The sequence below is a fragment of the Argopecten irradians genome, chromosome 4, assembly GCF_041381155.1.
Source record: "Argopecten irradians isolate NY chromosome 4, Ai_NY, whole genome shotgun sequence".
Classification (NCBI taxonomy): Eukaryota; Metazoa; Mollusca; class Bivalvia; order Pectinida; family Pectinidae; genus Argopecten; species Argopecten irradians.
The window spans coordinates 8,561,035-8,575,537 of record NC_091137.1 but is presented as its reverse complement, the minus strand read 5'-3'; the positions used below and the strand labels follow the sequence as shown (position 1 = coordinate 8,575,537).

The 14,503-nt window shown below is 33.6% G+C and overlaps 1 protein-coding gene across 11 annotated transcripts in view; it reads right to left on the bottom strand.

The window, feature by feature from the left end:
* Positions 1–14,503, bottom strand: part of LOC138320511 (centaurin-gamma-1A-like) — a 35,233-nt gene that overhangs the window by 17,885 nt on the left and 2,845 nt on the right. For 2 of the 11 annotated variants that reach the window (XM_069263511.1, XM_069263514.1), the window contains exons 3-5: positions 13,552–13,653; positions 10,943–11,035; positions 4,300–4,386 (exon numbers count right to left, since the gene is read on the bottom strand). The exons of 1 other annotated variant lie outside the window; for it this stretch is intronic. In XM_069263511.1, the coding sequence (XP_069119612.1) occupies positions 4,300–4,386; positions 10,943–11,035; positions 13,552–13,653 (282 nt within the window). Of the gene's footprint in view, positions 1–4,299; positions 4,387–7,280; positions 7,471–10,942; positions 11,036–13,551; positions 13,654–14,503 lie in introns of those variants that run through there. 8 more of the 11 variants (XM_069263513.1, XM_069263515.1, XM_069263512.1 and 5 more) reach the window with 8 other exon arrangements.

The following is a 14,503-nucleotide window of genomic DNA, read 5'->3' as shown; positions in this document are numbered from 1 at the left end:
CAATTTCGATTTTTCTTAGTTTGATAAATTTCTACATTACTTTTATAATTTTGAAGGGAAAATGATACTTTGCTCATGATATCAAAATATGCCACCAACATAGAATTATAGTCTATTTAATAAGAGTTTTCCAGATCCTTATTTATAATTATCCTTTCATTACATAAGTATGATTCAGACCAGAAAATTTCTGTATACTTTATATTGATCAATCTTCTTTAAATTACTTGATGAATTACTTCCAAGCATGTGACCACATATCAAAGCATAAACACAAAATTCCTTCACCAATGAAGGCAGTAGACGCATATAAAACCATTTTAACAAAACATTGTCTGCTCAATGATGGCATAAAAAGCACTGATCCTGATAAACTAAAGCACCTTGTCCTGATGAATGGTATTTCTATGACAAATTCAGAGTTCTCTCCTTTCTTCTTCCACTCCTACACTAAACTTATCAGTTTTGGTGTGTCCATATGTTACCCAAATGATGTACTCTGACAAACAAACAGCGTAATTTCCCCTTATCATCCAACTTGTACACTATACAGTTCTAACTTGGCTCCTTTTGCCTAACAAAATATAGAGTGATCTCCTTTCTTGTCTGACTTTTACACTTACTTATCAAACTTTGTGACCTTTAAAATATAGAGTGATCTCCCTTCAAGTCCGACTTTTACACTTACTTATCAAACTTTGTGACCTTTAAAATATAGAGTGATCTCTCTCTACTTAAAAACTTAAAACTGTGACTGACCTATTACACATCCCAACTGATTCTCATATTCTAATGAGCAGAACATCAATTTATTCTAAACATTAGGTCACAGTACCATTCATATTTATAAAACAAAGGGAAAGAGGAAATTATTGTATATTTAAGTTTCTCATAATCTCAATAATCGTGAATACATGTCATCATTTATGACCAATCAAAATGTTTCAGCCAAATAAGTTTATTTAATTATTCAATAATCAACAATGTTGGCAAAAACTGAATCTGCATAAACGTCATGCAAATTAATGTATAAGTAATAACCAATGGGTGACAGGATAAGAGGAGGTGGATGGGATAGGGGTCAAGAGGTCAAAGTCCAAGGTCAAGCAACCAAAAACCATCAAACAATAAGAGGATCTCAGCCAATCACAACAGCCAGCAAAGTTGTACAAACAGCTTTGAGCTTGTAGTAGAATTTTAGGTGTGAAAAACTGCCAAAAACACAAGAAGCACACCAGCAAGTAGCTGTTTAAGTCTGGAAATCAAATGTGCGTTAAATGTGTACGTGGAAAGTGTGCAAATTAAAAACTCAGATAAAACCATGGTACAGATTCAAGAGAATCTTATGGGGATACATGTCCTTATATCTAACACACAAAACCATTCCATATTGATGCTATACTATATCACTTGTTTATAATTGTTGCACTGGCCATACAATAATGAAGAGACATCTATAACTATATTTTCATTTTTAAATAAGAAGATCCATTTCAGAGTTAATTTTGATCATTCAATTTCCGTGCCATTTGATATGGATAATTATTTTTCTTATAGAAATGAATAGTTGATCATATTTGTCATCTTTGAATAATAAAACGTACATCATAAAGTCGAACCCTGCACTCTCAGGATTGACCATGGATCTGACATCGGTGTCCTGTAAGGGCAGTCAAACCATCTTTTTTCCACAGCTTATCTAAGCTCATCTACCTTATAAGCTGACCACTGAACCTGTCTTCACAGTAACTTGAGCATACACACCCTACACCTTTATGTCTTTCAAGGTATCAACCGCTGGTTGTATCACCAGTATTGTAAAAGCTCTTACAGCCAGGGAGTGAAATGGAATTCATTCCACGAAACTATAGGACCTCTAGAAGAAGAGATGACCAAAAGTGTATCCTAAAATCTAATTCTTGATCATAGGAGCTCAATGTCCCTCTACATTCTTCTGGATTTGGATTGGATGTTTAAAGCTAAGATTAAGGTTAAAACCTCTACAAACCTTTACCTGTTCTTGTTTCTCAACAAATATTGGAGAGGATTGAACTACGACAACCTCTGGGCATAAAAATCTCAGTCTACCACCATCAGTCTGTACTAGACCTCCCTGCAACAGGGGCTATCTAATTCTGATAGTGTTTACGAACCACGTGGATAGTCACATTGTAAAGTTGCTGGTGGAAACTCAAAGTATGGTAAATGGGGAGATAACTCTAGTGATTATCTCCAATGGATATGATCAAAGGCAGTTACTCTTGTGATTGACTATGCAGAAGGGGGACAACTCTGATTATTATCTTAACATCATGGTCCAAGGGGGATAACTCAACTGTGATCTATGGGAGATAACTCTTGTGACTACATGAACAGAGATGCAATCTGTTTACTGATTGTCACTATCACACATTCAAACCAATGATACTATTTTCAAGGTGACAGATATTTGTGTTAAGAATAATTTTTCCAATTGCTGCAATGGTTCAAATCAAGATATGTATTCCAATGGTTGTACAAGGATAACAGGTCTTACAAAATTCCATGGAAAAAAATTGTCGCAAAAACATTAAGAAAATCAATATTTAAATCATCAGTTATGTCTACATACAAAATAATAACTAACATTTAAAAAACTTAAGCCTTATCATCAATAACATGTAACTCAAAATTTGATTCCAATGGATAAGTAATATGACAACATCTCTAAAAATATCCAAGAGTTATTGCCCTTTATCAGCAATATCAGATAGCCCCTACAAAAAAATGTGTTTCATTATCATGTGATTACTGCAATAGGCTAGTTGTTAGGACAGTAAGACTGTCCAAGCTCCCCAACCTTGTGCCACTTTTAAATATTTCTATTTTAAATTCATCACAATTGTATTCTTAAGTCTGTAGTTCTTGAACGGAGTGCAATAATAATTCGAATTATTTAAATATCCTTCTTATTAAAATTTAAGCTATTTATAGGTCAAGCCTTATGAATGATTTGTTATCCTTTGAATCTACATTTGATATGTTGAATATTGATACCCATTTAAGGACAAGACTATTTGACAAGGCATATGTGGGAAGGATGGAAGAATTGATTCCATTAGAAATAGCCTAATACCTGAATAACTAAACAAAAATCATCAAAATTAAACAAAATCATAAACAAAATTGCATCTCTGTTAAAATTACAACAAAATCATTCCAATAGTGACAGCTATATAGCAATCCATGTACATACAGCAAACATTAACATGACTAGCACATAATCCACAAACATGCAGTTAATGTCCAATGGTGTTCATCACACATTTTACAAGGATATTCAAGTAAACCAACCAACAGTCATGTGACCGGTAGAAATATTAGCCATAATTATACGTGACACCAGTTTCACTGAAGGTCGTTTTCTTTGGGAGACCAGAGCTCAAGGTTAAAAGGTCAATAATGAGTAAAATATTGATCAATAAAAAGCTTCTTACAGCAAAATGAAAGCAAACACATAAAAAAAAGACTTTTGAAAAGAAAATACTTGAATTTTTTTTTTACTTTTGATTAAAGAACATATCGGTCAAAATTCCAATGCATCAAAGTGTAGAAAAGATCAAACAAAAGCACATCAAATTGTGTTAAAATAGCTTATCTTTTCTTTGTATTTACCTACAATTTTATTTCTGTCAAAATTATGTCCAAATTGGCTCAGAACCCTGGCTTCCCACAGACGTTTCAATGTCATTTAAGGTCACGAAGAGAGGTAACTAGATGGATAACTGACCAGTGGTCAACGCAACACCTGATTTTACTGGGTACATGACTGATTTAAAATAACTCCTACATCTTCTACTGTCATGTTGTTTAATTCCAACATGAATATGGTCTAATAACTTTAACTATATTATTCTAATACTTCCAAGCAATTTTCGACCATTTTCAAAGTGAAACTCTTTATCTTATTTACATTGAGCAAAGTACATTACAATTGTAAAGCAGTACCAGTTTTTATTAGCGTTATGACAAACAAAAATTATACAGAAGTTAGGTACTTGATTATCTCAATTCTATAGTGGAATTAGACACTCAAATCAAGCTAATTACAAAAGTCATGGTTAAAAATTAAGTCTGATAAGTTTGTGATTATAACAAAGAACAAATCAAAGTGATCCTACACAATCTATACCATGTGTCAAAAGTGAACAGTCACATGATCAGCCAATGAAAATCAGTCATGTGACTTAGACCAGCTAATCAGAGAGCCACATTTCACCACCAACCACAGCCACCTGACTGTTATTATGTTTTGCTTACATTAAATAGGTTGGAGCGCCGCCTATTTTTGCGACTCTGTGTTGGTGTGCTGCTAGGTGTGGGCAAGTCTCTGGCCTCAGTCTTATCCTGTAACGTACACATTGGACGAACGGGTTAGATATAGTCAGTACTACCTCTATACTTCTCTACAACGAGCCATTATACTTGTCAGTCCACAAGGCATGGCCTACAGGTAGCCCCCAAACCGGTCAGTACAGAAAGCTTGGCCTATAGGTAGCCCCCACACTGGTCAGTACAGAAAGCTTGGTCTACAGGTAGCCCCCAAACTGGTCAGTACAGAAAGCTTGGCCTACAGGTTGCCCCCAAACTGGTCAGTACAGCAAGCTTGGCCTACTGGTAGCTCCCAAACTGGTCAGTACAGAAAGCTTGGCCTATAGGTAGCCCCCAAACTGGTCAGTACAGAAAGCTTGGCCTATAGGTAGCCCCCAAACTGGTCAGTACAGAAAGCTTGGCCTACCGGTAGCCCCCATACCGGTCAGTACAGAAAGCTTGCATTTGGCCTCAGTAAGCCCCTATATATACTGGGCTTGACCTTCTTTAACCCAAGCCCAGCAGGCTGTGTAGGTAGCCACTATGGAGAGTACACCTTCTAAAGCAAAGCAGGCACATGGCCAAAATGCTAAATGTGTCTACATGTCTAAATATATATACTAAATATAGCCAGAAGATGCTCAGCTACAAGCCAGTAGTACGTCCTCCACCAAGAGCAAGCAGACTAAAAAGAACTACAAGCATTAGCTTAATTTATTTTTATATATAAAGATGTTAATCCTGTCCAGTATTGCTATAATTGTTAAACTGCAAACTCAAGAGGCTGGATGAAAATAGAAAAGTACAAAGCATAGATGAAAACAAGATAATAAAGCAAGTGTCCTTCCGGATGTAACATGAGAGGAGGGGAATGCACAGATATGTGTGGGTCAAGGACATGGCTTATATTGATAACTTTTGACCTTTATTAATAATGACCCATGTAACCAAGGTGAACCTATGACCAATCACAGACGTTCTGGTGGTTCTGGTGTGGGAGAGACTAGTCATTGAAAAATTTCATTCAATTTCTGTGATGAAGGTCAATGATAAAGATATAGATCACTGTGACCTACTTCTGGTAAATGACCGACAGCTTCATTAAGGTGGAACTGTATCCAGAGTAAGATGTGGTATCGGTGATAAATCCTGATTAATTAATCATTAGAAAAAGTAACAAACTCACAGAAAACAAAATGAAACCATCCCACCCTCCAAAGGAGTAGGCTTCCACAATTATAGATGGTGTATTAAAGGCAAAGCCCAATATTCATTCTAAATCCTAACAAATGGGAAAAGGGATGATCTGTCATCAGGCAAAACTACCAGGAGTTAAGAAGGGCTCTGTACTTTCTCTTCTTTTTAGACAGTGCCAAGAAAGTGGAATCAAAATGACAAAATTGAGAAATCTACAGAGAGAATTGATTCAAGTTAAGCTTCTACATTAGAAATGGAATGGCAGCTGAAAGTGATACTCCCTGTAAGTCTAAAAGCTTTGGTAAGTCTGTTCTGTTTAGCAAGCATACATGATATATAAGTTAATAAAACACTGTATTTGTAACTACTGAAACAAGATGCTGTCAATGATCTGCTCAAAAGATTGGTTCTAGCAAGTCAATATTTTTCTACATCTCATAAAAAGGCGGGTTTTTTTTTTAGAATTTTGATTCACAATGACAACTTGCCTCAGTAATCACATATACAGTCAGTACTATAGGCCATAATGTAACAGCCTGTGGTTGTTAGCAAATCTAAAATCAAATATGTAATCAGCTGCAAAAAATATACATCAACAGCAACATAAATACTAAATAGCATGCTTACAATTACTTACTTAATCAATCTACAGCTTTACAAATACTAGGACCTAGGCCTAATTCACAGATAACAAACAGGGTCTTCTGCAACATTTCTGTGAGGACTAACTTCAAATTTCAATTAAGATTTCATATTTGTCCTGGCTAATGATGTTAGCTTGGGTCCTTTTATACTATGTAAATCATCACAATTGAAGGGACATGAGAATCTATGCCAAAGTTATATTAAACCATACAAGGACTTAAGGAGGTATCTGCCCACTCTGTTTACAGGGCTCAATCTTACTGTATGGGATACACAGCTTCCAAGTACAGTTAGATGTGGGCTGGTTTATGGTAAGGGTATGGCATGTAAAACATACAAATACTGAACAAAACAAATTGTTCTTCAAAACTCGCCGTAATGCAGAACCTAAAAAAAACCTCTACATTATCCCAAAATGGATGTCTCCTTCCTGATCAACAGATATTACTTGGGATCTGTGACATCAAAAAAATAATACGTTTACTATTTAGGCATCACTTACAGAGGATAGTAGACACACATGTACTGTGATTCCAGGGTATATGTGTCAGAGTGCAAATATGTGTGTATAAAGAGTGTGTTAAAACGAAAATAATCTGGAACATCATTCCAACTTTGGGTCCACTCATAAAACAACAATGAATTGAATAAAGCAAAAAAGCATCTGGATCACCAACATGTTTGAATAGCACCAAGGAAGATTAAACTATAATCGTGTTCAACAGATGGAAAAGTGTGTGCCAGTGTAATGTTTTGTACCACAGCTGTTGTCAACATAGCTTAAGGCAGCTGAAACATGCAGACGAAGTCAAGTTGGTAATAAAGGGGGGATAATTCAGTGGTTCAGGGGAGATAAACTAGAATAAAAAGATTATCTGTAAATTTGTAAAAACAGGAAAAAATGTGGTTGGTGATGGAGTCTCAACAAAAATGGCAGAGGAAAGACAATGTTGAATAGCATTGAAGGAACAAACATGCATAGAAACACCTGCCATACAAAAACAAAGGCAATGAAGGGAGACAATTCCAGTATCACTCCCAAAAAGATGTCCATATTGTCCGGGCAGCTTTGTGATATTATAACTTACGAGCACAAGACTTGACCGTACCCTTGTCATTCGATTGAGAAGTGGAGTGAACGGACTATTGTCGTGTATGTGTAACTCCATCTTATATCTATCCATTTTCTCCTATACAACCGCAATCCGTCGGAGAAAAAAAGAAAATATAGCAAATAACAATAAAGTTATATTTTATCTTACATCAATGTAAAAAATGTCCTTTAATCACAATATATTAAAACCTATAATCTCAAACTCAATAAAGAATAATACTAATAAAAAAAATAATATTATTTGCCAGACTGTATTACTTTGCAATTTGAATACCATTTATACAAAGCTATTTCAATGAAACTTCAATGAAGAAATAATCAAAAAATCAAAAGTTAAGTTTAAAAAATATTTGTATCATGAAGAATTTTATTCTTTAGCTATACTACTTTACACATTTGATCAAAATCAACAATATTTCACTTTACTCCTTTGATGTAGGTGGGATTATATATAAAAAAACAACCTAAACCAAGGTAGGATATATACATTGTAATATATATATATGTATTTGGTATATAGTGCAATCATTGAGAATGCAGAACAGGTGAAGACTGAGTCTTTATATGATAAACAGCAGACATTGAATCCCCAACTTTTTATCATGTTAGTGACTAATTTCACAAATACTGCATTCATTACATCAAGTTAGCACCAAAACGCCCACAAACTCTATTCATCAAGCACCATTCAAAGGCAGGATGATCTCTACTCAATGATGAAATGAGGATGGTACTGTCAACAGTATTGCACTAAAAGATCTTCTGTTCAACTTAACAGCAAGAAAAGAGGCGAACTCATAGTGAAGCATATAGAGGTAAAAGAATTGGATAAGTATTCGATAACCAACAACCTTGACATTATTCACTGAGCAAAATAATGGCAGAAAGGGAGAAAAAGCACATCAAAAGTAGAAGTTGGGACAGAAAGACCCTGTCCTAATTATAAGGACACCAGGATATGACCCCATGGACAATGGTAAGTGAGCAGTATACCTTGATGTCCGTGTATATGGACATTAGAATATCGGGCTGAAAAAGAGCAACACCAAAATAAATCTGATACTTCTGAAAGAGTATCTTTAATATAGAGCCTGTCTTAGCAAACTCAAGATCAGACGTATTACTCTAGCCTCTTTGGGCCACCAAAGCCTTGGTAGGTTTAAATAGAGTATTGAAATCATAAAGGCCTCAGATGTGAATTTTCACTTTCACTTGTGACTATCATTTCATGTACTAGCTGTCCTGTTCATTGGTATCCAGCCAGACTTTGATTGATCAAACTTACATTTACAGTTCAGCTTGTTTATATATGATTATCATCAGAATGCCAACATCATCCTAAATCTTGACATTCAGGCCACAATGTAAGAGTTGCTGAGAATCAGTCTAGATTCACCGACATCTGCTATCATATTATATGATTATGACCTGAAAACTTTACTCATATGAATTTTATTAAGGCTAATAAAAGAAAATCTGTAACAAAGCTGGTTTTTGAAGAGCACAGAGAGTGTATGGTGACAGATGGCAACACAAAAACATAATGTGGGGATCATAAGATCTATCTTCAGTGAGAAAGAGAATCTGATATCTACAATTGACTATGTGACAATGAAATCTATCTCCAGTGAGAAAGAGAGTCTGATATCTACAATTGACTATGTGACCATGAAATCTATCTCCAGTGAGAAAGACCTACAGTGACTATGTAGGCATATCATGACTAAACCATGCCACTACAACAGTAGAGTTCAGGATCCCTTGAAAACTCTTTGTAATGTAAAAAATCCTATCTAATTGTTGAAGCGTTTGTCTGAAAAACATAATGTCAGTATCAGTAGCTTATTAATTTAGTTTATTTCAAATGGATTATTTGACTACATAAGGTATCCTGAACCTATGCTCCATTGTAATGTAGGCCCTATGAACTGACTGATGATACCAACTAGAGTTGTCTCCTCCTATACTAAACTAGAACTAATACTGTTGTCGTGGTAACAGTCAAACCTGTCTATGGTAACTAATGATATGGTTGGGGAATGGTACAGCCTATCTAGATGATATACTAGACAGGTTTGACTGTATACATTACATGCATATATATCACTAATACTGAAGTACTGTATATTAGCTCTAATGATATATAAGGCAACAAAAAACTAACATTTACAATGTCATGGACAATATTTTTTCACCTTTTCAACCACATTATTAAGTATTAAATTCTACATACAACAATTACAAACAATTTCATTTTCTTTACTGATAGTCATTATTTGCAATGACAATAAACAGAGGAAAATCATTCTTTAGATCCAATGTTATATTAAATAATGTTATTTCAAAACATTTTTATGAAGCATCACATTAAAAAAAATAATAGTTCTACTGTATAAACTCTTATTTTGATAAGGAAGCTTCCAATAGAAAACCTTATCAACAATGATCTTTATATTTAAATGATTTAAAATTGATTTTAAAATACAAAAGTTAGATATTTAATATTAGTATTTTTTTCCAAATTTCTCAAGATTAATTATCAATTTGTTTTCATATATTTTGTGAGATATGAATAATTATCAAAGCTTGATAATATTATTTATATACCAGTATACACTTAAGAGAAGAAACTTATAGTAGCATATAGGTTAATTAATATTAATATAAGATAATATTAATTTATATTGATATATAATCTAGATATATAAGGTCAAGGTATGCTACTGCTATGTAAAGGTGAATGTTGCACTCCATAAATAAGTCATAAAATTAAGAAAATCTCCTGGGAAAAAAAACCGAGATGGTAGTAAATAAAATAAACAGATTTTCTTTTTTTAAATTTTATTAAAACAATAAAGTTTTCTCTGTTAAAATTCAATTATAAACAAACTTTTAAAATTATTGTAAATTTTCTATGATATTAATGGTTTCCACTGAATATGAAATGATGATGATGAAAATTCATGACACTTTTATCATAACTTAATGATTTACAACTTAATTCTCCAAATACTCCAGGTTCTAGTTAGTAAAAGCTAGTGGGTATTATTAATGAATTAGGTAAATATGCAGACAAAAGCATTTCTGAGATACCTTTTAAATTCAAAAGGTTATGCATTACCTCAAAAGAATTCAAAGATGCCTTTGATAAAATTTATCAATTATTTTAATCAAAATACATACCGGTATATCAATTAATTGTCATTTCAAATTACCAATAAATGATAAATGGCCTGACTCTAGGATACTGAAACAATCTAAGATTTAAGTTTAGATTAGCAAATCAGATATATTGTCATTTAATGTTTTGTAAGGTCATCTTTGATTGGCTAGATCTTGAGACCTGGGCCCGGCACCATAAAACTTACTCAGACATTTTTTTTTACTCAAGCCTATGGAAAATCATATACTTGAGTAAAAAATCTGTCTGAGGATAGTTTTATGGTGCCGGGCCCTGGACTATCTAAACAGTATTGGGTAAGTCTATATTGATGTTTAAAATGTATCTCAAACATGCTGTAGGCCTTACAACAGGCCAAGCTACAGGAGTACAACAGTAACACCAATAAATAACACAGGTATACGGGAGTATATGTTCAACACTCTCCTGTGTTGGTACGGTCCTCACAAACTTACAGTTAGAAACGAGTTTTTGAGAAACTTTGAATTTTTCCGATGGAGAATCGGTGTGGATACCGGGTGAGAAGAAAACAGTCTATCAACAGGTCCCTGTAAGTAGGAAACAAGCCAAAACGACATGCAGAAATCATAAAACGACGCAAATCAAATAAATCTTAAATAACAAAACTAAAAAATAATTGTCTAAATCATAAATAACACAGGATAATTATTTCTGTATGTGGTACAACTTCCATTTTATAATATCTTAAATGATTAAAAAATTTCTCTTTATTCACTCAAGATCTTTTAAATTCCATTTACTGAATTTCATGATTTGCTAGGTTTTTTTTTAACTTATCAAAAAAAATGCCAGATTGAGTAATAACTTCAATAATAAGATAAAATTTAGGAAATTTCAAATTCATGGAATGAGTATGTACCACAATACATGAGGAATTCAGTGTTCCAAGACAAATATCAGCACATAAGCATTTAGACCTCCATCAATGTTAGACAAGCAGACAAATTGTGTGGGTGACCAGCGGCAGACTCACGGACATCAAGCGTTACAATGTTGAGTAGATGTTTTATGTTGTAGTGGTGTGGGGTCAAATTGGGACATACAAAATGTTGTAGTTGGTAGGTATTGTATGCTTTATATTGTAAGGCAAATTTTCATTATTTTTATGAACTTATCGTCATTAGCCAATAAAATGGTGAATGGTATTAGCTGCAGTATTGAAATGAATCATGCAGATAGCCAATCAGAATGATGTACTGTTGCCATGCCGACATTAGTTGGTATAGGAAGCTCCATGCCATTATCTCTAGAACACTGAATAACATACAACAGGCAATAACATTATCTATAGGCAGTCCTATATCACAGTCATCAGCATATCTCACACGTACAGATTCTAGAAAATATTAACATATTATATAATGAAATATACAAAAGAATTTGTCTCTGTAATTGATTATCTCTTACTTATTATTAGTTAAGTGAAAGTTAGCTTAGATTATACCAAATTCATCAACAGATTTCTGAAATTCGTTTTTAACACAAATATTTTCCAAATGTGCATTACTTCTGCTCCCATCCCATTATGATTTTGTTATAAAGCAGTGCTTATAATACTCAGTAGACACCAGAAGAACCTGTATGTATGAGATGGGCAGTATCAAATGCATTAAGTCAGGCTTTGGACATGCAGATCACAGCCAGCCTTTAAACAATTACAGTGCAAAGAAACTGAAACAAAATAACCCAATAATTAGAACAAATGATCAAATACAACAGAGATGTGATACACCAACTAGGAATCCATGTATATATCCTATTCTATAGAACCCTAACTCAAAAGAATGGTACTATGACATATTTAAGGAGTAATGATCTTTGATTATCTATAATTTAAGCATTTTAAAATATTCATTCATTTTGTAAATATTTTTCAAAGTATTATAAATCAAAAACCTTCAAACTTTCTCGCTTACAAATAAAGCTATTGCAATTCTAAAATTGCATAATCAGAAATCTCTATAACTTACTGTTTTTAAGAATCAATTTTTGCACATCTTCTGTTCCTTTAATAGCAGGAAATAGCTCTATTTTATCATAACAAAATCAAGAAGGGAACAAAACCCACAAAAAACAGAGCATACAGCTATAGACCAGTTTGTGTTATCAATTAATAAAAGCAAATTGAAATGTAGACAGGATTAAGTAAAGATAATGAGTCAGTTTTATATCTCTGGTCAGTTATATAAATGTGCCAGTCCCTTGTTTAGATAGTATGTGTAATTATACATTAGTGTATATAATCAGGTAGATATCTTATGATGGATGTCTATACATATGTAATGAAACCTGGTGACTTATTAAAGTACACGATATTATGATAATATTTGAGTACAGTGTCCAGAAAACATCAAAAGTGAGGGGAAAAGTTATGGAGTGATTGTGGAATGAACCCAGTCCTTGAGATGAGATCTACACAAGCATGTGATGTAGATCTCTGCCTCCACCTAAAATTGCCCAGAACTTACTCACTGGTTCAGTCTATCAAATATCACATAGCAGCAATTAAAACCAGGTTTATCAAAAATATACACTTAACAATACCTATCCTAGTTTTTTTTAATGTTAACTAGTATATGTAGACTGTAATGAGAACTCTTTCAATTATCATTAAACGAGTAACTTTTACTTTCTTGTTAAAAATATAATAAATGAAGTCAAGAACTAGAACAATGATATTTTTCTGATATACAAAATGTTGCTAAGTTCAAAAGCCCTGTATCTATTCAAAAAATAATTTGGATAATATTTTAGGAGTAGATAATTGTCAATCCCAATCTTATTTATGCATTCAGGTAGCACAGAAAGACAAACAGCAGACTCTATAAAGTCTGCGTACAAATTCTGAACATCCAGGCTTTGCTGAAATAAAGAGTTGTAGATCCCTCAAACAGGATCAGAAGGTGAAGACATGTCCTCTAGCAGCTACAATCAAAGTCTGTCAGGGCAGTCATGTAGACAAGTTGGTTTCCAATGTAAAATGAATGGAAAATGAAAGTAGCCCCCCTTTACTCTCAAGGCAGAGCAACAAAGAAGAACTTACGCTGAAGGAGTTAGACTTCTGTATGATTGAGGATTTCTTGTTTTTACGAGATGACAGGGGTGTAGAAGGGGGAATATCGTTAAAGTCCACGCGATCCTCTTCCTACAATGAAAAAGACAAAAAAGAAGACCATACACAGCATGCAACATGCATTAGTACTTCTGAATGTATCCATCAAGTACAGTGAAGAACTGCCACTGGCATCTTAGGTACAAAGGCTTGATAAATTTTACCAGAGTAAGTAAAAAGTCTATAATTATCAATGTAAAAACTTTCTATTCTTAAATTCAATCTTTAAGAAGAACAACTGGTAATGTGCACTGATCAGGTGCAATTTTTATTACATTAAAATTTCTAAATTTCATATTTCAACCTAGTTTTCTCTCCTTTCTAAAATTGACTAGTTCTTCACTATACATGTACACAACAAAGGATAAACATTAATGATAGAGCCATGTCATGACTGAGTCAGCCCTCCACCACCCGACCATTAACTCATTAACCCCTAAAGACAACTTTAAGTTCTTCTAAATCAATGATTAGACCAGTTCATTGTGAAACTTCAGGGGTGAGTGAGTCAACAGAGTACTGAGGGCTGATTAAAGCATTACAACATCGTGATCAACATCAAAAAGTAAAGAAATTAAACAGGGAAACAGTGATTTGTTAACGCCAACAAATTTCAGTTAAATCTATTTTCATATTTTCAGTCTTTTAAACAATTTCAGGAAAATCAAATAAAGATGTTCAGACATATTTTTAAAATTACAGTCAGAAACAATACACAGGTGTGAAGCGTCTACACAGGACAGAACAAAAAAGTATTTTTACTAATCAATTAAGTTTAACGAGTCATAGATACGACAGTGACTCCACAAAGAAAGGAAAAAGAACAGGTAGTTAACATAAGGTCAGGAAGTAAACATGGAATCAAAGAGCTCTCGATTAATAC